Source organism: Colossoma macropomum, unplaced genomic scaffold (genome assembly GCF_904425465.1).
Source record: "Colossoma macropomum unplaced genomic scaffold, Colossoma_macropomum, whole genome shotgun sequence".
NCBI lineage: Eukaryota > Metazoa > Chordata > Actinopteri > Characiformes > Serrasalmidae > Colossoma > Colossoma macropomum.
This window is the reverse complement of record NW_023494828.1, coordinates 475,355-497,732: the sequence shown is the minus strand read 5'-3', so window position 1 is coordinate 497,732 and position 22,378 is coordinate 475,355. Positions and strand designations below refer to the sequence as shown.

At 38.8% G+C, this 22,378-nt stretch overlaps 2 protein-coding genes across 10 annotated transcripts in view; both read right to left on the bottom strand.

Annotated features, from left to right (window-relative positions):
* Positions 1 to 20: 20 nt before the first annotated feature.
* On the bottom strand, positions 21 to 18,704 carry csnk1e (casein kinase 1, epsilon). 3 transcript variants are annotated; one of them, XR_005006201.1, is made up of 11 exons: positions 18,402 to 18,702; positions 17,281 to 17,376; positions 17,030 to 17,140; positions 16,799 to 16,947; positions 16,053 to 16,281; positions 15,422 to 15,592; positions 14,892 to 15,040; positions 14,135 to 14,333; positions 3,315 to 3,449; positions 2,245 to 2,316; positions 21 to 2,107 (listed from the first exon to the last, which is right to left on the bottom strand). XR_005006201.1 is itself a non-coding variant. In XM_036560446.1 (11 exons), the coding sequence occupies exons 2-10, from the start codon at positions 17,354 to 17,356 to the stop codon at positions 2,281 to 2,283; spliced, it is 1,191 nt and encodes a 396-aa protein (XP_036416339.1). In that variant the 5' UTR covers positions 17,357 to 17,376; positions 18,402 to 18,704; the 3' UTR covers positions 21 to 2,107; positions 2,245 to 2,280. The 3 variants fall into 3 exon arrangements, 2 of the variants coding, with proteins under 2 accessions (XP_036416339.1, XP_036416338.1); XM_036560446.1 differs by having other exon boundaries at positions 2,245 to 2,313; positions 3,313 to 3,449; positions 16,116 to 16,281; positions 18,402 to 18,704; XM_036560445.1 differs by having other exon boundaries at positions 2,245 to 2,313; positions 3,313 to 3,449.
* A 1,594-nt stretch (positions 18,705 to 20,298) lies between these two features.
* tnrc6b (trinucleotide repeat containing adaptor 6B) overlaps positions 20,299 to 22,378 on the bottom strand; it is a 21,230-nt gene continuing 19,150 nt past the window's right edge. For all 7 annotated transcript variants that reach the window (XM_036560437.1, XM_036560440.1, XM_036560444.1 and 4 more), the window contains one exon: positions 20,299 to 22,280. In XM_036560437.1, coding sequence (XP_036416330.1) covers positions 21,713 to 22,280 — 568 coding nt within the window. In that variant the 3' untranslated portion in view covers positions 20,299 to 21,712. The remainder of the gene's footprint in view (positions 22,281 to 22,378) is intronic.

The window sequence follows — 22,378 nt, the reverse complement described above, 5'->3', positions numbered from 1 at the left end:
AAAAGTCAGTAAACGTGTTGTACTACTGCAGCTGATCTTTATTATATGCTCATTAAAATGAGAATAATGTGAATTGTCAACATTTCTGCATAATTCACCTAATGAGATGTAAACAGTCAGAAGCCGTGGTCTAATTTGAAACAAAGCTCTGTAGAGAAACTTACTCAGATTTCTTTACAATGCGATAGTAGTTGTGACCACTACAACACAAATACATTTTTTGCTATACAAACCATGACCACTGCTAACCTACACGTGTCTTCTGAGTTTTATATGCAATGTTGATAATGGTAAAATCAGAAAGTTTTCTTTGGGGACTATTTAGTCTTACAGTGCCCTTATTGGGACGCCTACACATTACACTTGCAGGAGCTTTCATGACATCCCATTGTAAATCCATTGGCATTTATATAGAGTTGGTCCCCCCTTTGCAGCTATAACAGCTTCCACTCTTCTGGGACAGCTTTCTACAAGATTTTGTCTTTTGAGTGTGTCTGGGGGAATTTTTGCCCATTTATCCAGAATGGTATTTGTGAGGTCAGACACTGATGTTGGATAAAAGGGCCTGGCTTACAATCTTTGTTTCAGTTCATCCCAAATGTGTTTAAAGGGGTTGAGGTCAGGGTTCTGTGCGGGCCAGTCAAGTTCTTCCACACCAAACTCCCCCAACCATACCTTTATGGACTTTGCTTTGTGCACTGGGGCACAGTCATGCTGGAACAGAAAAAAGATTAAGGGGGCTAAGCAAACCCCTGAAAAACAACCCAACAGCATTATACCGCCTCCACCAAACTTCACACTTGGCACAATTCTCCTGGTACCAATTCTCCAAACCCAGACTCGTCCATCAGAGAGAAAAACATGAATTGTCACTCCACAGAATATGCTTCCATTGCTCAAGAGTCCAGCGACAGCATGCTTTACACCACTCCATCAGACGCTTGGCATTGTGCTCGGTGATGCAGCTGCCATGGAAACCCATGCCATGATAATAATTGTAAAAAATTATAATTATAAAAAATTTTTACTTTAAACTTACATTAGTGGTTCCCAAACATGGTCCTGGAGTCCTGTTTTCCTGCTCTAATACACCTGATCCAACCAAAAAGCTAATTAACAAGCCTTTTCAAAGTTAAAGAGGATGAGTTAGGGCAGGGAAATATAAAAATAGTACAGGGTAGTGGTACCCCACGACAGACTTACATACGTTACAGAGCAACTTAGTTCATCAGATAATTGGACATATCCATTTATTTATAAATCTGGGTACTATGGCCAAACATGCCAATACAGAACTCCTTAGATTAAATCCACTTCCGTATGCCACTATTTTCTACGGGTTTTACATAAAGACTCATAGGCCAGCAGCCTATGTTTGGGATGTTATTTAGATTTTAGATTGGCTAAAAGTAACCACAAGTCTCATTAACATCTCAGTTAATTTCTGAAAGTAATCACTGTTCTGGTTAACATCTCAGTTAATTTCAGTGTTGTCCATGCTATGCAAATACAGAACAATTCTTTAATGTTTCATTGCATGATTAGTTCAACCTCCAACTAATAAAGCAACACTGAAAATTTAATTGAACATGTTAAAATTCTTATGCATATAAGTTTAAACATAAAAAAGATGTTTTTCGCTATACCATCTACATCAGCATGTAAGACAACATACAACACTTCTGTGCGTGTTAAAGTATGTGTGCGAGCAATACATTTATTTGGACTCACACTTAATAAACAATCAATTTTAACAATCAAAGAAGTTATTCCATGTCATTTTCAGTATCAGTATTTAAGACCACACCGGAATAACAGTCAAGTTGTGGGCAAAAGTCTTCAATTCCAGTAATCATTTCTATGCCTGAGACTTGTGATCCAAGGTTTTCTTGTACTTAGTGGAGTCATGCTTCTTTATCGGTTGTTTCTCATCCAAATCTCCAGTAGCTTTCACCATTTCAGAGCAGTCAGGTTGTGGATCTCACTGTCCATTGCAACAGAGTAGTTACTGACTTTCTGCCCCTCTCCGCAGCTTCTGTTTCTTCGCTCCACTGACTTATTTAGAAAGATGAATACAAATGCTTTAGGGGAGTTGTTTGTTGAAATCCTATTTAAAAAACACAACATATTTTAGCCAAAACCTCAAATTATGCCAAACCGCAAATTATTGTAAAACCTTTCATATTATACCATTATTCTACACACTACAAAACACTACAAATTGACAACTGTGATGTGATTTACCTCCTAGAAAAGAATAAATGACAGCAGTTGCCAAGCTCATTTCCCCATGTGCTCAAATGGCACACTGACCTGAGGAACAATGAACATTGTATCAGAAACAAGAAATAAGCCATGAAAGGGTGTGTGTTACTGTGATTTTATCACAGGAAAGGGTGTCCTAAAACCCCTTTCAGCATAATGAAATCACAGTAATGCATGCCTTTGAGTGAAAAAAACAATTTAGTAAATGATTTATTATTGATAATAAATGACATAGTATTTTGCCAAGAAATGTAGTTTCTTTATAGTATTGTTACTAGAAGAATGTTTGCTTACCAATCGCTGTATATTGTGGTCATTTCATGAACATTTTAACTTTGTCGTATAATGATGAATATTTGAAGCATTGTTTACTTTCTTTTAGCCTGTTATCTAGTTGAACAGCCTGGATCTAGTTAAGAAAATAAGTTGTCAGACCCTCAGTTTAAACAAAAACAGATTCTTACTTCATCAGTACACTTGGTGGTCTACGCAAGCAGCATTAGAATCAAAAATTGTTCTTTTAACAACAAAAATATTTTTTGTGATGTGGTGCAGTAATACAGAATTCAGTTGTTGTGAGGTGGTTGTGAGGCTGTGCATATACTGAGTATTTTCAATGGCTTCGAATGCAGCTCTGCCACTCAGATTTTAGGACCTGGACTATCCTTATCATGCTCACTTAAAACTTGTTTGATACAAACAACTCCACTTTGTGAAACATGGTTGGGTTAGTGTGTGTAAACATTAGAGGCTGGGTTAGCGTGGGAGAGTGCGGTTAGTGTACATACTACAGGCTGATTTAGTGTTTTGGGGGTGATGACTAGGTGAGTGAGATCAGTGTAAATGCTGCAAGCTGAGTTAGTGTGTTGGGGGGGGTGCGTGATGATGGGGGAGTGAGGTTAATGTAGATACTACAAGCTGGGTTTGTATATGTGGAGGGGTCATAAAGGGGGAGTGAGGTTAGTGTAAATGCTACAAGCTGGGCTAGTGTGTGAATGGGGGGTGTAGTGGTGATGGGGGAGTGAGGCTGCATGTGCTTATGTGTACCTGGGGGGGCGTGATGCGAATCTGATCATGGCGTAGGGGAAGATCAGGGGAGGCATTAGCTGGAGCCCCCCGGTGCAGGCGCAGGCACACTCTTCTCTCTCGCTCAGCCCCCCGCCCAGCTCTGGGAGACACGTTCCCTGAGAGAGGAAACACACAACACAAACTACTATAATCAGCACAATCAACACATATAATATAAAATATTCTGGAGAAGACAAAATGTTTTTACTTAAAAAAATGCATTGTGAATAAGCCAAGTTGGCAAATCAGCTGAAATCAATACGGGTAGGCTTAAGTGTGAAGTATATTTTTATTCATAATTGGTTGCTCAAAAGGCAGTTTTTTACACAAATAAAATAAAAGTCTATGAATTTTCAGCTGTTACATCAATGTTAAAAGCTTTACTTCTCTATGTCAGTGTTTCTCAAACCAGTTCTTGTTTTCCTCTATGCCAGTTACTAATATATCTAAACCAATCCTTTCAGATCCTTAATCCCTGGTATACAGTGCCATAAAAAAAAAGGTATTTGCCCCCTCCTGATTTACTCTATTTTTGCACAAATGTCACACTAAATGGTTTCAGATCCTCATATAAAAAGTAACATAAAACAAGCAAAACATGAGAAAACAAAACACAGTGTTTAAATGTAACACCTATATGTTGATTTTTATTTTGGGAGCCATGAACACTAAACATCTCGAAACAACATAAAATAATACAGTACAGAGTGACCTGCTTTTTCCATCTTACAGAAACAATCTATGTTGATAAAGCTCTTCTCTAATAATCACATATTTTCATCAGCACTGCAGTCACCATGGCAACGTTTGCCGCTGTTGGCTGCATACAAAGTATGGAATGCCCTTTTTTTCAACGCAAACGTGAACACATCATAAGTGATGGAGCTTCTCATAGCTAATCTTTATTTATCTATATTTTCCCTCTGTAGAAATATCAAAATTCTCTAGCATACTTAGTAACATATCAAGACGTCTTCTTCATATTTTGGCTTTAGCAATATTCTAACTTTTTCACTTTTTTTGCGCAATTACGAATTTAGCAAAAAACTGTTGGATGCACCATGTCTTGAGGAAATATGGTCTGATAGACATGTGGAGGCCTTATTATCCTAAGGAAAAGGAATTGACATATTTCTCCTCCATGATCAAATTCAAAAGAAACTACACCACAGAGGAATTCGATTTGGCACGCTGTACCCTGTCAGTTCAGGATCTCCTCAATGCAATGAAGTAAGACTGGCAAATTTCATTGATAACAATGTTTTATTGATAACAATGTCTGGAAGAGAACTGGTTTTGTAATTTTTGTAGCTCGATTCCAGTTAGAAATGCATTAAGGATTTCAAAAGTTTAATCATTTATCCATCAAGTTTATTTTGGAAAACGATAAATCATCTTTTTATCGCTACTGCGATATGAGTTTCCATGATAAGCACATTGTTACAGCTACAATAGCATAACAGATCAAATCACCTCATAAATGCAGCTCCAGAGAGACGTCATTACATTACCAGCACAAACCAATAGAAGCCCAATGAGTGCTTTTCTGCACTGGGACTTAACTCTATTCTCCAACATGGGAAATGAGTAACTTAACCATTCAGCCAAAAGGCCAATTACAAAACATGTGTTCAGCTTAAAATCTGCTCCATCTGCTAAACTACTTGCCTGTAACAACCCATCAAACATTAAAGTTGTTCTCAAACACAGTACTGTGCTTTAAGTGTGTGAGGCAGTAACGACTGTCACAACAAACTTTTTGTGGCATGAGAGGTTTCCCCAAGAAGCTTGGGAGAGTCAAGGTTATAGTCCATACTGCAGCTCTGTTGAAAAACTCAATTCAAAGAAACAGTTTACAAAGAAAAATGAAAGCTCTGTGTTTAGCTTACAGCTTGTACTTAGAATACAACCCAGCCCAAGCTGTTAGTGTAGCTCTACTTTGTTTTCAACTCACTCCTTGAATCTTACTACAACAATGCCTAGTCAATTCTAGCCCCCACTCTTAGGAGTCCTTGCCAAGAAACATGCATTAGGGGGTTTGTAATTAATTTAATTAACCTAACCATAACATAACACTCTTTTTAGAACAGGATATAATGACTTTAAAAACTGCACTGAACCCAGGCGCGCACTGATGCCACAATGTTTAATAACTAAAAAAAAAATAAAGTAAAACAAAACTGTGTACTTGTGCCTATCTAAAAAAATAATTGTGTATTTATTTGTTTTTCTTTTTAGAAAAAGCTGTAAGGGTGATGCTGACTGTTTCTCAGCCTTTTAGTGCAAAAAAATGTGCTTGCAGTTCTGATGTAAGTAGCTGTTAGTACTACATTTCATTTTATTTTGCTCAGTAGCGAATGGGGCTTTTGTAATTTTGTATTCTGCTATTTGCTTAAAGGAGAAGTTGGTTAGATTTCTGTTTACTCAGCAACTGTACTTGCATTATATCCTTTCAGAGGTGCACTATTTTAATAATAATTAACAATTTATTACTTCACATATTGTCATTGTGACATCTGGCAGCTTTTTGAACACTGCATTTTATGTCAATATTGTGCAGCCTTATGCCAGGGGTGCCATAGTTGCTTTACTGGCAATGAGCTTACATTGTTCAAATAATGAGAGAATTAAAGGCGCACATGGTAAAAGTCGCCAGTGTGAAAGTTTTCTGTTTGCTTAAAACAATTTAGAAGACCTCTGATGTTCTGATGAAGTGGTCTTGTTCTGTTAAATTTGTATGCAAACCCTCCAGTTTGTGTAAAACTTAATGGAGTTTAAAGTCTCAGATATTATGCATTTCCATTACTAACCTAAAAACATAATGCATGCTGGTCATATAAAAAATTGCTCATGGAACATCACATGAATTTGGTCTGATAAGATGTGTGGAAGCTTTATTATCCTAAGGAAAAAGAATGTACATATTTCTCCTCTTTGCACCAAACTGACTATTTCCTCACCGACAGTAGCACGGTAGGTAATATTACTGATTGTTCTATTGGGGATCAGGGAGAGAACAAATCTTTGTTATTCTCTGATATTGTAATCTCAGTTGCAATCTTGGCAATTTCCCATTTGAAGATTCTCAGCTTTTCACTTACATTACAAATGAACTGAACATATTTCCATCTATCAACAATGTAGATTCCATGGACCCCTCTTTAATTTGGGAAACTTCATATTCCAGAGGGTTAATAATCTTTTTTGTCTCCCAAAAAAAAGAGAGAAAGATATAGTTGGGCCCAGATTTAATTCTAAATGCTTGCTCACTTGAATCCTTACCCAGCCATTTGATCAGCAAATCCATCTCTTCACTTGCTGACAGCTCAATGTTTTCAATTGTGTTGATTAAGGTCTCCCTCCAGGCTTGGTAGTGTTCAGGTAAGTCATCAAACTTTGTCAGTCCTGAAGAAACCAGCTGGTTCTTAGCAAGACATTTGGCAAGATCAGCTGCTGCAGCATTATGATTTGTGTTGGCTGAGTGCAACAGGTTGTTAGGGAGACCATGTTGATGGCCATAATTTCTCTGCTGTAGTAAATCTGTATGAAGCTGCTTTGTGTGCCATTTTTTGGGGAAATTGTTCTCCTGTTGATGATCTGCGAATGGGCTCCACTCTGCCCAGTGTAGTCTTGATGGGTGGTGAGTGTTGGAGGCAAGGGACAATAAAGGTCCTTCTCCCTCTAGGTGCCTGGGTGAATGGTTGAGGTGTGAGCACTAGAGGTGGGGGGTAGTGAACGCTTTAGGTGTTTGTGCAAAGTGATGCAGGGTATGGTGAATGACATAGTCGTCAGTTCTTTCTTGATGGGGTAGGATCTCAAATTCTTTAATGTGATTAGAGCTATTCATATCTGCTGCTGCTGTCTCCAGCACTAAAGCTTCTACACGGGCAGCTTCAGCTTCTCGCTGAAGATTGATGTAATCAATTCTGGCTTCCAGCTTGGCTTTCTCAATTTTGAGTTTACACTCCTTTTCTGTGAAGGCCAGTCTGGCTTTGGCTGCCTCTGCTTTGGCATGGGCTCTTGTTGCGTCTAAGCTGACTCTAGAGCTTGTTGATGAGCATGATTTTCTGGAGCGATTGTCAGAGAGGACTGAACCTGTTTCAACACCATCTTTTGAGCCTTTTACTTTGTCTTCATCTGGAACCTCTACTGGCTTGACTGTGGTTTTCATGGCAGTGGAAGCTTGATTATCTTAAAATCCTTCTTAAATCCCACAGCAAATGGTCATCTTTTTACTATGCTGTCCTCGCTAAAAGTTGTTGCAGGTGTCGTATTTTCAGCTACACAGCTAACTTAACATTATATTCTCCAGCCCTGCATCTTTCAAGGAACAGACAAGTTGTTGTGTGTGGTAGGATTTCATGTAGGAAAATATGTATTTTGTAAAACAGCGAAAAAGAACACAAAATACAACCTGGTAAACTGTAAACAGTGCAAAACTTACAGATGAAGCCGTTTTGTGGACTTTAAGGCAAAGGATTTTGAGGATTGCAACGATGAGATGCTCACTCTATGTCCACGAAGAAAAATGTGTTCCTGAAGACTACTTCCTGTTCTTCTAATTATTCTCTATTAGCTCACTTCCTCTTCAGTGCAGCTATAGGTGTCACTAAAGAGCATACAAAAACACACTATAGCAAGACATAGCTGTTACAAATACAGGAAATATCTTGCTAGGTTTATCTCAAGGAGAAAACAGTCTACTTTTACAGTAACAACTGTGCATGAAAACAAATTCAGGAAAACTCTGAATAAGGACATCAGTGAGGTCTTTAAATGGTACTATGGAAACCTATATACATCTCAGTGTCCTAGCTTTGATTCCTTAATGTCTTCTTTCTTAGACAGAAGTTCACTACTTTAAAACATCCAACAGAACAATAACTTAGAGAAGCTAATAGGAGCAATTAAAGGCCTCCCAAATAACAAAAGCCCAGGTTGTGATGGGTTTAGCATAGATTTTTATAAAACATTCTTAGATGTTGTTAAAACTTTAATGCTTTGTATGTACAAAGACGCATTTAATAAAGAAATCCTCCCACTGTCCCTAAGATCATCTAATGTAAATGGCATACTGAAAAAGTCCAGAAGATCCAGCTTAATACAAACCTATCACTCTAATGCCCATTGATGCCTAAATCTTAGCAGTACTGCCCAGTATCATTCACCCAGACCAAACTGGGTTTTTTAAGGGGCGACATACCTACATCATACAACATGCCCAAATCATTAAAGAAGATATAATTTTACTTGGGTTGGATGCAGAAAAAGTTATCTGACCAGGTGGAATCTACTAAGTCATCTAGATATTGTATAAGAATAAGTTGCTCACAATATTACCTATAACCAGCATTCAATCTCAATCGTCATTGATAGAGGCACCATGCAAGGTTGCCTAATGGCACCTCTAATCTTCATCATCGATACTGAACCATTAGCTGAAGCAATTAGATCTGATCTTGATATTCATAGTGTTTCAGTTAACGGATCTAACCATTGTCTATCACTATATGCTGATAACACTTTCTTACATTGACTGAACAAATTTCGGAATATCAGGCTATAAGATTAACTTCTCCAAATCTGTAGGAATGCTCAATAGTGTGGGTCAGAACAATCCAATGAACCCGCTACCATTCACCTGGAGCCCCACTGGGCTATTATATTTTGGCGTATGGCGTATGGCTATCACCTTGTCTAGTAGGAATGCAACAGTACAGTGGGCCCACGTTTCGGTATGTATCACATTTTTGGGTCAAGGTAACGATATGGTTTCAGTATCTTTATATTTAAGAAAAAAACATCACCCAACTCTTTTTTTTCGCCTATAGACAAATAAAACTTTTTATTCAGAAAAATGCACATCGACTCGGAGTGTCAGCACTGGTATGTGTACTTTCTTTAAAAGCAATTGAATTTTTGGCGTTTAGTGTGCGGTGGCCTTTACTTCTCTCTGTCTCGCTAGAGCTTGCCATTGACTTGTTGGAGCTGAGGCATTATTTGTTTGTAGTTCCTCCTCTTTTTTCAGCTATATTTGCATACAGAGTGCTGACAGTCTCCATGGATGTTCTGTGGATCTGAATGTACAAAGTACATTGCAGCGCAATAAGCAAGTTTTGGAATTTCTAGGGTAATAACAGGCATATCGTAACACCACAGTTCACCTGTGCATACTGAACTGTAGGGAGTGTTCAGAATGATTTGACAATATACAGTGTACCGTTGCATCCCTATTGTCTAGATTTTTTTTAAGCATAACACTTCTCCACTCATGCTAAAAATTAAAAGTGATCTGCAACACTAGACATGCCTTCCCTTATCATTATTAGGGAGAGTGAGCATAGTTAAAATGGGCATCTTGCATAGGATCTTATACATATCATTGCTATACCTCTTTCAAAAAAAGATATTACACAGCTTTAAGGGGACGTTTTATGCTCATTTTCAATATTTATCATTTTAGTTCTGGGATCTACTAGAATAGATTTACATGCTTTAGTGTTCCAAAAACATCTTATTTTCTTCACATTGTACATCTGTATTTACCCTCTGTCTGAAACTGTCTCTCCTGTGTCTTTGAGACCCCCTGGTGAGTCCAGTGTGTTCTGATTGGTCAGCTCGCCCACTCTGTTCTGATTGGTCAACTGATTGGTCAAATCTGCTACAAGTTCTGCCCCTACACTGCTGTGGCTATTCTTACAATGGCATTGGTTCTACTGCAAGTTAGGTAGAAAAGTTGCTAGACCCAATCCACCTTAGAAAGCAAGACTGGAGCAGGATGTTTCAGAGAGGTAATTTTCTTCTTTGTAGCTCTCTTGTGTGAGGGTGTGCCAAGCTTGCCTGTAGGCAGGTAATAAGGACTGTGTTATGAGATTGCATCATCTTGTAACAAAAGAAAAGGGCTGGAATTCTAACAAGGCGTTTCAGGCAGCTGAGAAAAGTGGTTTCTGTGGGGGAGTGTACTTTGGACTTTGACTTTGCAGATCGTTTACCTGCACAAAAAGCAATATAACACACTACGGGAAAGGGAAAAAAACAGAAACGCATAATTGACCCTTTAATTCTGTTACTCGCAACTTCATATGGCCTGGCAGAAAGCTTAGATTTAAACTGGGGAAGTTTCAGCTCCTAACAGGCTCAGGCAGATTAGATGTTCCTAATATACAGCTTTATAACTGGGCAGCTCACTTTAATTTAATCAAAAAATGGTTTACCAAAGTTGTAGACTGCCTGTGGTTACATATAGAATCATATGCATACAGCCCTACATCTCTCAGCTGCCTCTTATCTTTGGAAAGCGAACTGTGGTGGAGATGCATTGAAGAACATAAATTATATAGGCCGTATTCACTTTAATCTTAGTTCCAACCAGTTTACAGACAGGCAATTTAAGATTGTCCACTGGCTGTTTATCACCTCCGAGAAACTGAGAAAGCTGGACCCATCTATATGGACTTGCACTTATATTAATATATTTTGCGGATGGATCTGTTAGGAAATTAAGAGTTCATTGCTTATATCTGTGCCACTTGACCCCTTAATCTTAATTCTAGGAGCATCATTTAATTAACTCTCTTCTGATCAAGATTTACTGAAAAGAGGCCTCCTCGCTGCTGTGAGAAATGCATCAATATATACAATATATATTATATTACTGTAATAGATCATAAAGTGACCAATATTTATAATCAGAGATTAAGGAAACAGTTGAAATACTGGCTTCTCCAACAAAAATGGTACAGCCCGTATATGTTCTCCTTTTTGTCCTGTTTTTATTTTCCATTACGAAGCAGAAAGTCTGCGTGTGTTTTGGTCTGTGATCCCGCCCACTGCCTATTTCCCAATACCATTTCGACACCGGGTTGCCAGATATGAAATAAGTTTGCCAGCAAACCCAGCATACTGCTGCCATGGAAGAAAAGCTCCAGGACCAAAGACATAGTAAAACGCGAGTAAATATGGGTGATGCGTTTGAAGGATGAAAAACTGAATCTAAAAATATGGAACAATTTCAGAAAAAAGTTCCTCAATGTAAAATTGCAAAGACTTTGGATATCACACCATCTACAGTACATAATATTATCAAAAGATTCAGAGAATCTGGAGAAATCCCTGTACGCAAGGGACAAGCCCAGCGGTCAACATGGAATGCTTATAATTTTTGGGCCCTCAGGCATCACTGCATTAAAAACAGGCATGATTCTGTACTGGGGATCACTGCATGGGCTTAGAAACACTTTCAGAAATCATTGTCTGTGAACACAGTTTGCCATGCAATTCACAAATGCAAGCTGTATCATGGACAGAAGAAGCCATAAGTCAACACGATCTAGAAACGGCGCCGTCTTCTCTCGGCCAAAGCTCATTTAAAATAGACTGTGGCAAAATGGAAAACTGTTTGGGTCAAATGAATCAAAATTTGAAATTCTTTTTGGAAACAACGGACGCTGTGTCCTGTGGACTCAAGAGGAGAGGGACCATCAAGCTTGTTATCAACACACAGTTCAAAAGCCTGCATCTCTGATGGCATGGGGTTGCATTAGTGCCTATGGCATGGGCAGCTTACACATCTGGAAAGGCACTATCAATGCTGAACAGTATATAGAGGTTTTAGAACAGCGTATGCTCCCAATCCAGACAACGTCTCTTTTAGGAAAGGCCTTGCATATTTCAGCAAGACAATGCTAAACCACATACCGCATCCATCACAACAGCATGGCTTTGCAGAAGAAGTGTCTGGGTGCTGAACAGGCCTGCATGCAGTCCAGACCCTTTACCAATAGAAAACATTTGGTGCATCATGAAACAAAAATCTGGCAAAGAAGACCCAGGACTGTTGAGCAGCTAGAATCCTACATCAGACAAGAATGGGACAACATTCCTTTCTCAAATCTCCAGCAATTGGTCTCCTCACTTCCCAGACGTTAACAGACTGTTGTTAAAAGAAGAGGGGTTGTTACACAATGTAAGATAAGGTCCTGTCCCAACTTTTTTGAGATGCGTTGCTGTTGTGAATAAAATATGGGTCTATGAGATTTGCAAATCATTGCATTCTGTTTTTATTTATATTTATTTACATTTTACACAGTGTCCCAACTTTTTTGGAATTGGGGTTTTACATGAGCTGGTTTATAATTTCCAAACAATAAAAAAGTACAAAGGTATACATTAGCTGATCAAGTTAAGGCTTATAATCCCAATTATCAACTAAATTTGGTTAAAAGATGGATTGAGTAACTAAGAGAGCAACTACTTTTTCACACAGGGCCAGTGAGTTTTGGATAACTTCTTTCCTCTAGTAAATGAAATGATCAATTAAAAACTGTATTTTGTGTTTGTTCAGGTTGTCTTTGTCTTTTCAGATCCTTAAATTTTGTTTTAGGATCTGAAAAGATCCTTGTGTTATTGTTTTACAATCCAATGTCAACCAGATGAGGATGGCTTCCCTTTTTGAATCTTGGCTCCTCTCAAGGTTTTGTTCCACTTGCTCTTGGGGATTTTTCCTTGCCACTGTCACCTTTGGCTTGCTCAATTGGATTAGATTTTCTGTAAAGCTGCTTTGTGACAACGCTTGTTGTAAAAAGCACTATATAAATAAATTTTGACTTGACAAGTGTTACAAATATGCAAAAATAAAAGAAATCATGCAGGACTTTTTCATTGCACTGAAGGTTCGAAAAGAGCTGGATCAGAGCAAAAAATAAACTGACTGGAATCCCCTGAGGAATGGTTTGAGAACCACTGCTATAGGTAATTGGGAAAATCAGAGGATCCCTACAACTTACCAACCACCTAACAACACCCCAGCAATTACCTGGAATACCATAATAACCACATAGCATGCACCTTGGATACCACAGCAATTGTAAGCAACACTCTCCATCAACATATAAACTGTTTAATAACACCCTTGCAACCGCCTAAGATGTCACAGTAACAGTGCCTAGCAACACCTTAACAAGCACCTGGACATACCATAGCAGCCACCTTAGTAAAACCCTAGCAACCACTTAGCAACACCCTATTAACCACCTAAAATACCATGGCAACACCACACCAACCTCTTAGCAACTGTTTACCAACAGCAGCCTAGAAACCCCCTGGAACTCAAAATCATAGCAACCAGCAAGCTCAAAGTGTTCAATGTTTTAATGCAATAGTGAAAAACAACCCATTTAACAGTCCACCACCTTCAACCAAATATTGCAATATAAACCCAGTTAACCCAAATATCGCTCTGATTTGACCTACAGCATGACAAAATCATTAACCATATTCACTGTTGGTGAAAGGCAAAGTAAGGATCAATTGTCTTCAACATGAAAAAAAATAAGATACAGTAATGTTTCAGCTTTTACAGAGGTGTTTATGAATTCATGTCCTGTAGTGTGCAGTCTGACAGTGTGGAGAAGGTGTTTAAAACACAAAATGGACAAATGTGTCAAAATGCTGGTGAGTTCAGTCCACCAAACCTTTCATGATAATACCCACTTCTTAGTCCACATTGTTTAGTATATTATGTGTAAATGAAGCTAGCTAGCTATTGGTTTGGTAAGCTGCCTATTTATTAACCTCCCACTCACTGTCAAGAATTCAGTGTATTTTTAAAAAAGATTTTGTATCACAAAACATTAGTTGAATAAAGGCAAAAAGATTTTGTGATGCACAGATTTGTTTCCTAAAAGTACAGAATTTCTGTGAGATCAGAGATTTATACCCTGATTCATTCATTTTTGTCATCTTAAAGAGACAAGAATGTTATCATTTAGTCTTCACTAACTGCTATGAGTGTGCAGCTCACCGGACTGTGGGACACGTGAGGTTGGAGCAGAGCCAGCTGGGTCTGGACCATTGCGGACTCTGTTGGGTGCTGGCAGATTGGGGCCAGAGGGCAGTGCACGGGCAGCAGAACCCTGAGGCCCTCCAGTCCTCTCATCTCTCTCCTCTCCCTCTCCTCCTCTCTGCTCCTTCTCTTTTTCCTCTGTTGCCCTACTGGATCCCTGAAAGAGACCCAAGGTGAACAAGACAGGATAAGATCTAGACCTGACCTTGTATTTCAAAAGTGGTGATTGTTTTATATATAAACATTTATATGGTTAATTACAATATATTGTTTATTATTCATAAATGAAATTATTATAATTTTTTCACTTCTTAGTCCACATCTGTTTATTATATTACATGTAATTGGAGCTAGCTAGCTAGAATATCAACCATATCAACATCATCCCTATTTAACATACCATAGCAACTGCTTAGCAACCCTAGTAACACCCTGGGTGGAATATCAAGTGCCTAAGATGCCACAGCAACATGCAAAGTCAAAGTGTTCAATGTTTTAATTCAATCAACAAAAATAACCCATTTAACTTAAAATAACACACAAAGTTGAAAAACGTAAAATCTTCTCACATTATAAACAACCATAAATAAACACAATTAACCCTATTATCTTTCTGGTTTGACCTACAGTGGGACAAAACCATTAACCATATTATCTAAGGTCATGGTTGTTTTTCAAAGAAGTAGGTAGTAAGTAGATAATGAGAGTGACATACAAATTTCAGCATGTTCCAGTCGAACACATAGTCATAGGAGAAACCCTGTCTATGGAAGAGATTTCTGAACAGCTGTCTCAGGTAGGAGTAATCAGGCTTGTCATCAAATCGCAGTGAGCGGCAGAAGTTCATGTATGTGGAGAATTCAGCTGCAGGCGGAAAAGAGTAATAAACTTAGCATTTTGCTACAGACATAGTGACAGGAGAAGAACAGATTTACATAGAGTAAGCAAAGGTATTTTTTTATTTAAAAATAAATGTTCCAAAAAGGAGTACCATTTTTGAATATAATCTTTCAATGAATGATTCTGCAAAGAACAATTTTCGTAAATGAGATGTGTTAGTATGAAGAACATTTTCAGTCCTTAGGAGTCACAGTTACGGCTAGTGATAACAAAAGCATATTGTGATTTGATATTAGTTATTTCTTACTTGTAGCTCATTGAAATGAGCAGAGAAATTCTTCTGAAAGTGTGAGATTCTATTTTAATTGATACCACATTTGTGTTTGTATCTCTGTATATACTTACATGGATAGCCCTTGCAAAGCACTTCAATGGGGGTTGACATCTTCTTCTCACTGATGCGCTCGTACTTTTGCCGTTTCGTGGCAGCTTTCAGGCCTTGCCAAGGCAGTGAGCCCAAGTTGAAATACATGAGTACGTAACCAAGAGATTCCAGGTCATCCCGTCGGGACTGCTCTGTTGAAACAGTGATGACACATGGAAGAGAACCCAACAGTTACAAGCAAAAACCTATTTCTGTAGCTTTGTTTGAAACCAGTACAATATGTTATGAACAGAATTAGAAATATGTATTGATGCATTACTCATGTTACAGTCTGAAGATGGTGGTTAACTGCAATGATTTGGGCATTTTAGAATGAATTATAATAATATTCAACAAAGTATGCATTCATTTTTTGGCCAAAATAATAACCTCAGGCTGTTTTCAAATGTCTTGCCTCAAAAAGCTTGGTTTATTGTTTTTCTGTATTCCACTACTGTGTAAAAAGTCCCTCCAGCCTCATTTGTGTATATTGAGTGTTTTTAAAAATAATTCTGAATCATATCAACAAAACCAAATCAAAAGTTTTCATGATGCACTAAACCATTGAATTGAAAATTTATAGTCCTAATTAAATCCTTACTGCTCTCTTACCGATACCCAGATGAGTGTTAATGGAGGCATAGCGGGCAGTGCCAGTCAGGTTTTTATTCTCACGATAGGGAATGTGCTGATGTGTGCGGGCATCACGGTACTTCTTGGCGAGACCGAAGTCAATAATGTATACCAGATTGCCCTTCTTGCCGAGACCCATCAGGAAGTTGTCCGGTTTGATGTCTCTGTGAATGAAGTTCTTTGAGTGGATGTACTCAATGCGACTGATCTGGAGAGATTGAAGAAGTTCTTTATCAGTGAAACAGAAAATAAATAAATAAATCACAGTATCACAATACACATTGTAAATTAATGTAACAAGATTTTATTCCAACAAATTCTGTATTTCTAGGTGCAATTATCATGCAATGTTCAGACAATCTTTTCAAATAATCACAATAAAACACAAAAATAGTTATAAGGTTTTGATATGACAGTGACGGTATACAGCATAATTTTTTTAAATGTACATCCCTAAAAATAAATGGTTCTTGGATCAGATTGGATAGGAAAAACTTTAATTACTCTCTTAAAAAATTAAAATGGTTATTTGCAATTATGTGTCTCATTTTAAGAAACATCCATTGAGAGGATCTTTCAGAAACAAAAAGTGGTTCTTCTATGCCATCACGACAGAGAACTTTTTTGGTTCCGTTTGACACGCTTCTTTTTAAGACTGTACAATCACCCCTAAAGTAAAACATTTCCTATATGGTTTCAAAACTTGACTGTGGATATCCCATTACCATCTGATCTGCAAGCAACAGCACTGTCTTAAGGGTGAATTTCCTTGAGCAGAAGTTGAACAGGTCCTCCAGACTGGGACCAAGCAGCTCCATCACCATTACATTGTAGTCACCCTCAGCACCACACCACTTGATCGACGGAATACCCACTACATAGGAAAAGAAGAACTTAGACAAATTTCTTAGATGTAGTTGTAAAAGGAAATATAATCCACAGCTGTCAAGTCTCACCTCCTCCCTGCATCATTTTGTAGAATTTGCTCTCAATATGCAGCTGGGGATGCTTGGTCTTCACACTTTCCAGTTTGATAGCCACCTCCTCTCCTGATGTAATATTCGCACCTGTCATTAAGAAGTCTTGTGACTAATATGCTTTATAAAAGGTATAAATGAATGAGCAAACTTACTGAATCAACATTGAAGCAAACACTTGTGTAATCAAGGTCATCAGTCAAACACATTCCAAACAAAGAGTTAGTTACCAAGGTAAATGTCCCCAAAAGAGCCACTTCCAATTTTCCGCCCAAGGCGGTACTTGTTTCCAACACGCAACTCCATGATTTCTTTCTAAAAGTTGCCTGAGAATGAGGAAAAAATAAGCACCATGTTTGTAAACCACAAAGAAACCACAAAACATGACAAATCTTGAAGAGTAATGCAGTTTTAGTTAATGCTCAGTGTCAGACTCAGCATAGATTTTGTACAGATTTTATCTGTGCTTTTCTGACATGTTGATATTTCAATTTGAGGGGGTTAAAATGGAGACTGTGGAAAAAGCAGAAGCTTTTATATGAGGAGCTTCAGGTTTTGTCTAAGACCCAGTAGCATTATTTTATATGGTCATGTAGCACATCGCAATCTTTTATTTTGAAACAAGAATTGTCATTTTCAGACCCAAAACAATCTCTACAGTATATAAACACAGAACTCTGTAATATCAACAAATTTTAAAATGTAATTTTTACATCAACTGAAATTGTACCAAATCGTAAGTATGTGTATCGTTACACCTCTATTAGTTGTAATAGCAAACAAGACCACAACATGCACAAGAATCACGTTACAAAAACAAATTCTACACGTTACAAAAAACTGAGTTCATTGTGCACCATTCTATGCACTTTCCCAAATGATTTTCTAAATAACACGATTGACACATTTCTTTCCCATATGAACCACACAGGCGGCATTGCTAACCACTGGCTGCACTGGGAGCCTAAGGAAGGATTCTTAGTCTGTAGTTCGATTCATAGCCTGGCTTCCACGCAAGGCTGCTTGTTGGTTCCTGGCTCGCCAATGTCTACCAACTTGGGTTATAAGCTTACGAGTGGTGAGAATTAAGAACGATCTGGCTTTAAAATGCTTTTCTTTTTGCATCGCTGCTCTGCTAGTGCGTTCGCATAACCACATTAGAGCTCCACCAGTAGGCCACACTGAAGGAACCAAGGGTCGCAACCGATGGTTACGCAGCCGCGCCCTATGCTTTCTTGACTCCAGAGCAATCAACCAGCACAGTCAAGTAGAGACTGTTTTCCTCCGGCGTTAAAAACACACCAACCCTGTACGTCCTGGTATGACCTTAAACCAGGCCCACGTCCCCTACCTGATGATGAGAAGGTGGTGTTGGAAGAGTTTTTCGGCTGCACGGTCAGGACCCTGGAGAGCGACGGGTGGAAGAGGGCTTTTAGACGGTTCATTCCAGTGGGATATTCACCTCTTTTCTTTGAGGAGGAAATTCTAAAAGCTCTTCTCTAGAACGCTCCCACTCGGATTGACCTACTTGCGTAAGCAAAGCTAGCGCGAGCCCTGCCTGCTTTGTTTTGTATCCCAGCGCACTGTGGTGACTAAAATGATGTCATTCAAAACCGAGCAAAAGGACCCGGATCACTTCAAGGAGCCGCGCGAATGGATAACTGATCGAACCGCAACAAAACCCTGATGAACCACTTTGATCTAGCTGCACTAGAAGTAGCCACTGCTCACATCTTTTACTATACATATTGTACATATGTACTTTATAACTATGAACTGCTCATCTACATTACTTATAGATCATTATGTATTTTGCATTTTACGCTATTGATTTTACTGGAATGCATGTAAACAACTGCACCAAGAAAAACTCCATATACACCCTGTACGTTTTTTACAGCCAATGTGTTTAAAGGACAAACAAACCTGTTCCGCAGAAGTATGTAATAATGAGGAAAATCCATTCATGTTCCACTGCATGACAAAAAATGACCAGAGCTTTGACGGTTTCTGCTCAGCTAAGCGTGGGCAATATAATTAAAATGTCAAAATACAGTCAGTTCCATAAGTATTTGGGCAGTGGCACAATTCTTGTCATTTTGCCACTCTATACCATCACAATGGATTTAAAGTGCGATTAAAGTGACTGTCAGTTTTAATTCATGGAGTTTAACAAAAATACTGCATTCATTGGGATATAGTCATTTTTACATAGTCCCTTCATTTTCACAGGTTCAAAACTAACTGGACAGTTGACTGATACGCAGTTTCATGACCAGGTGTGGCCTGTGCCCTCGTTATTTCATGACAAATTAAGGAGTTAAAAGGTCTGGAGTTAATTCCAAGTGTTGAATATGCATCTGGTAGCTGTTCATGGGAACTCTCAATATGCAATCCAGAGTGTGTCAATACAAGTGAGGGAGGGCCATCATTCAGCTGAAAAAACAAAACAAACCTATCAGAGAGATAGCAGAAACTTTTGAGCATTCTTAAAAAGAAGGAATGCAGTGGCAAGCTGAACAACACCAAAAGTAGAAGACCAATGAAGACAACTAAAGTAGATGATCACAGAATTCTTTCCATGGCAAAGAAAGACCCATTCTTATGGCATGGGCATGTATGACTGGATCACTGGTGTTTATTGTTCATATGACTGCTGATTGAAGTAGCAGGGTGAATGCTCAAGTCAAGTCAATCACCTGACCTCAGCTCAACTGAGCATGCTTTTCACTTACTGAAGACAAACTGAAGCTGGCTATAGTAGTGCCACAACTACTACTAAAATCAAAAACTTTGAATACAATTTTATTTCACAAGTCATCACAATAATAATAACTATGTTCATATTGTCCACCCCTATTCTGAGCATAGCAAAAATGTCCAGAGCTCTGCTGCTTTGGATGCTTCCGGTTGGTTTTTCATTATTCTGCTTCTGAAGGCAGCATAAAAACATAAAACAGGATGAATCAAAGTTTGCACAAGTGAGAAAAATACTTTAATTCAACCTTTATTAATCGTCTTGTTCTTTTGTTAAATTAATTCTCCTTTTTCTTTGTAAAATCAGAAAACAACCTGAACAGGAGTGATAAAGCCTGCCTTAATTTAAAATGGTACACGACAACAAAAATAAACAATTGGTAACTTTTAAGTGTTCCTAAAACATCCATCCAGCTCAGCTTGGTACAATAAGTTTGGCATGTCTCAGTATGAATGCCTTCAGTTGGTTGTTTCTTCTTCTTAAGAAAGAAAAAGAAACAAAGCTTTTCTCTTTAATATTATTGCAGTTCAGACAATATATAAAACAAAAAAAGGCTGCTAAAACCACAACGTAAGAAATATTCATTAGTGCCAATGTTCTTTCCACGTACACTCACACACACACAGACATATCTGCATACACTTATCCAGCACACAAATGCCAAAAGACCTGAAATAAGCCATCACACATACATTTATTCGCCTCCCTAACTAGCATAGATATTAGCAAAGATGCCACACTTCATAAATCTCTCATGGACACATTCACTGATGCCACACTAATACTCCATATCAACTTCTCCGTTAAGGACTTCTCCGTTAAGGACTTCTCCATGCACACACAGGCCAAAAGGGTGCCTTGTACAGGTAATTAACATCCAAGTGAACATACTAGTCATGACGAACTTGATTGAGTAGGAAAAGAAAGAAAGAAAAAAAAAAAAACGAGGTCAGCATATTAAAGGAAGAGGGAAACATCTCTGGATTCCAATGTTCCACATTTAAAACAAATAAAGACAACAGATACAATCAGACATCAGCGTGGCTGAGTAAAGTGTGTTTGACTTTGCCAGTAAATGAGAGTTGTAACATTATGAATTAATCCTCTATGCTGAGTGTTCAACATCACATAGAACATTGTATGATGCATATATATTTGTCCATTTTTTCCTACAGTGCATGCCTGAGTGATGCTGCCTCAGTATGCGAGTGTGATCTTATATAAAGATTGTAGAATTTATCCAGTTGAATTTGTGTTTAAGTCCAACTGTATCTTTTTTGTTCAAGTCTTGCTGAAAAAGTCTTCATTTAAGGATAAAAGGTGTACAAGGGATGTGTAGGCGTGTGCGTCTGTATATCAGTCAGCAGTTTCACACTGCAAATACTTATGAGAAAAAAAAAAAATTACTGTGCTCCATACTCTAAATCTCCATGCTCCTGAGAATGGACTTTTTAATGGAGATTGGATTATGGAGAGCAGGGTCTGGAACACAGCTCCTGTGTGAAACTGATGTGTTTAACAGTGTGTGTACAACTGTAACCAGTGTTGTCTGAAACTCTTATGCTATAATGCATATTGGCATTTGTAATGACATTTCAGTTTGTCAGCATTTGAGTACATTTGTATTTTTGTATGTGTGTGTGTTCCATGTATTTGAGTGCTTGTGTTGGCGAATTATATATGATATAGTTCTGTTGGCAAATGCATTTACTAATTATTTTATATTAATGTATTCGGTGTCTCTCCACTACACCGAGGGTATATATGCAAACTGCCGCTTGAGAGTGCTTGTATTCACTTAACTGTGGATGCAAAAGAGGGTGCTTTTAATTTTACTCATTTTTTATGTGTGTGCTGTTAAAGTGTGTTTGCATGTGTGTTTGTGTGCAAGTGTGTTGTGTCAGTCAGATAGAGTCAGACCCTCCACCCAGCAGATCTCCAGGCAACAGTGCTGCAGGGCTGCTCATCTGGTGCCGGTCCTCCAAAGCTGGAGACCCCCACAGGCTGCTGCTGGGATATCCTGCTGCCATGCCACCCCAAAGCCCCTGCCTGGCTGGCTCCACACCTGCAGTACTGCTGCTCACGCCGCCTCCAGCTGCACCATTGCTCCACTGGGCGAAGATGCTTAGGCTGGGGCCCTGGGAGGAGACTGGGTCAGTGGAGCTGCCCGTACCGTCCAAACTCTGCCAGCTGGAGCCCGCAGGCCCACCTCCACCACCGTTACTACCTCCTGCAACAGCACTTCCACCTCCAGGCCGCTCCCTTTCACCGCCAGTTATGCTGCCTGTGCTACCAGCACCCACTGCTCCGGCGCTGGATGACCCCGCAGCTCCTGTTGGCCCGGCAACAGCTCCACCCGCATTGCCTCCACTGGTGCTCCCAGCCCCTCCTGCCTGGGAATGTGCAAAATAGCGAGCAACCTCCTCTTCGCTCACAAACTCAGCCAGGATTGTGGTGTTACCCAGAACACACCTGGGGGAAAAAAAAAAAAGATTAAATGCTGGTGTCTGAAGAACAATACATAAAAGAATATTTCTGTTTGAGATCTGTACACATTGTTTAATAGTTCC

What these genes read in the sequence shown, in the direction of transcription:
- csnk1e (XM_036560445.1), bottom strand. Translation starts at nt 17,356, where the DNA reads ATGGAGTTGCGTGTTGGAAACAAGTACCGCCTTGGGCGGAAAATTGGA. An exon ending in TAACACTCATCTGGGTATCG is followed by an intron (nt 15,593 to 16,052) that starts GTAAGAGAGCAG and finishes CTGTTTCAACAG; the next exon opens with AGCAGTCCCGACGGGATGAC. An exon ending in GCTTTGCAAGGGCTATCCAT is followed by an intron (nt 15,041 to 15,421) that starts GTAAGTATATAC and finishes TTCCGCCTGCAG; the next exon opens with CTGAATTCTCCACATACATG.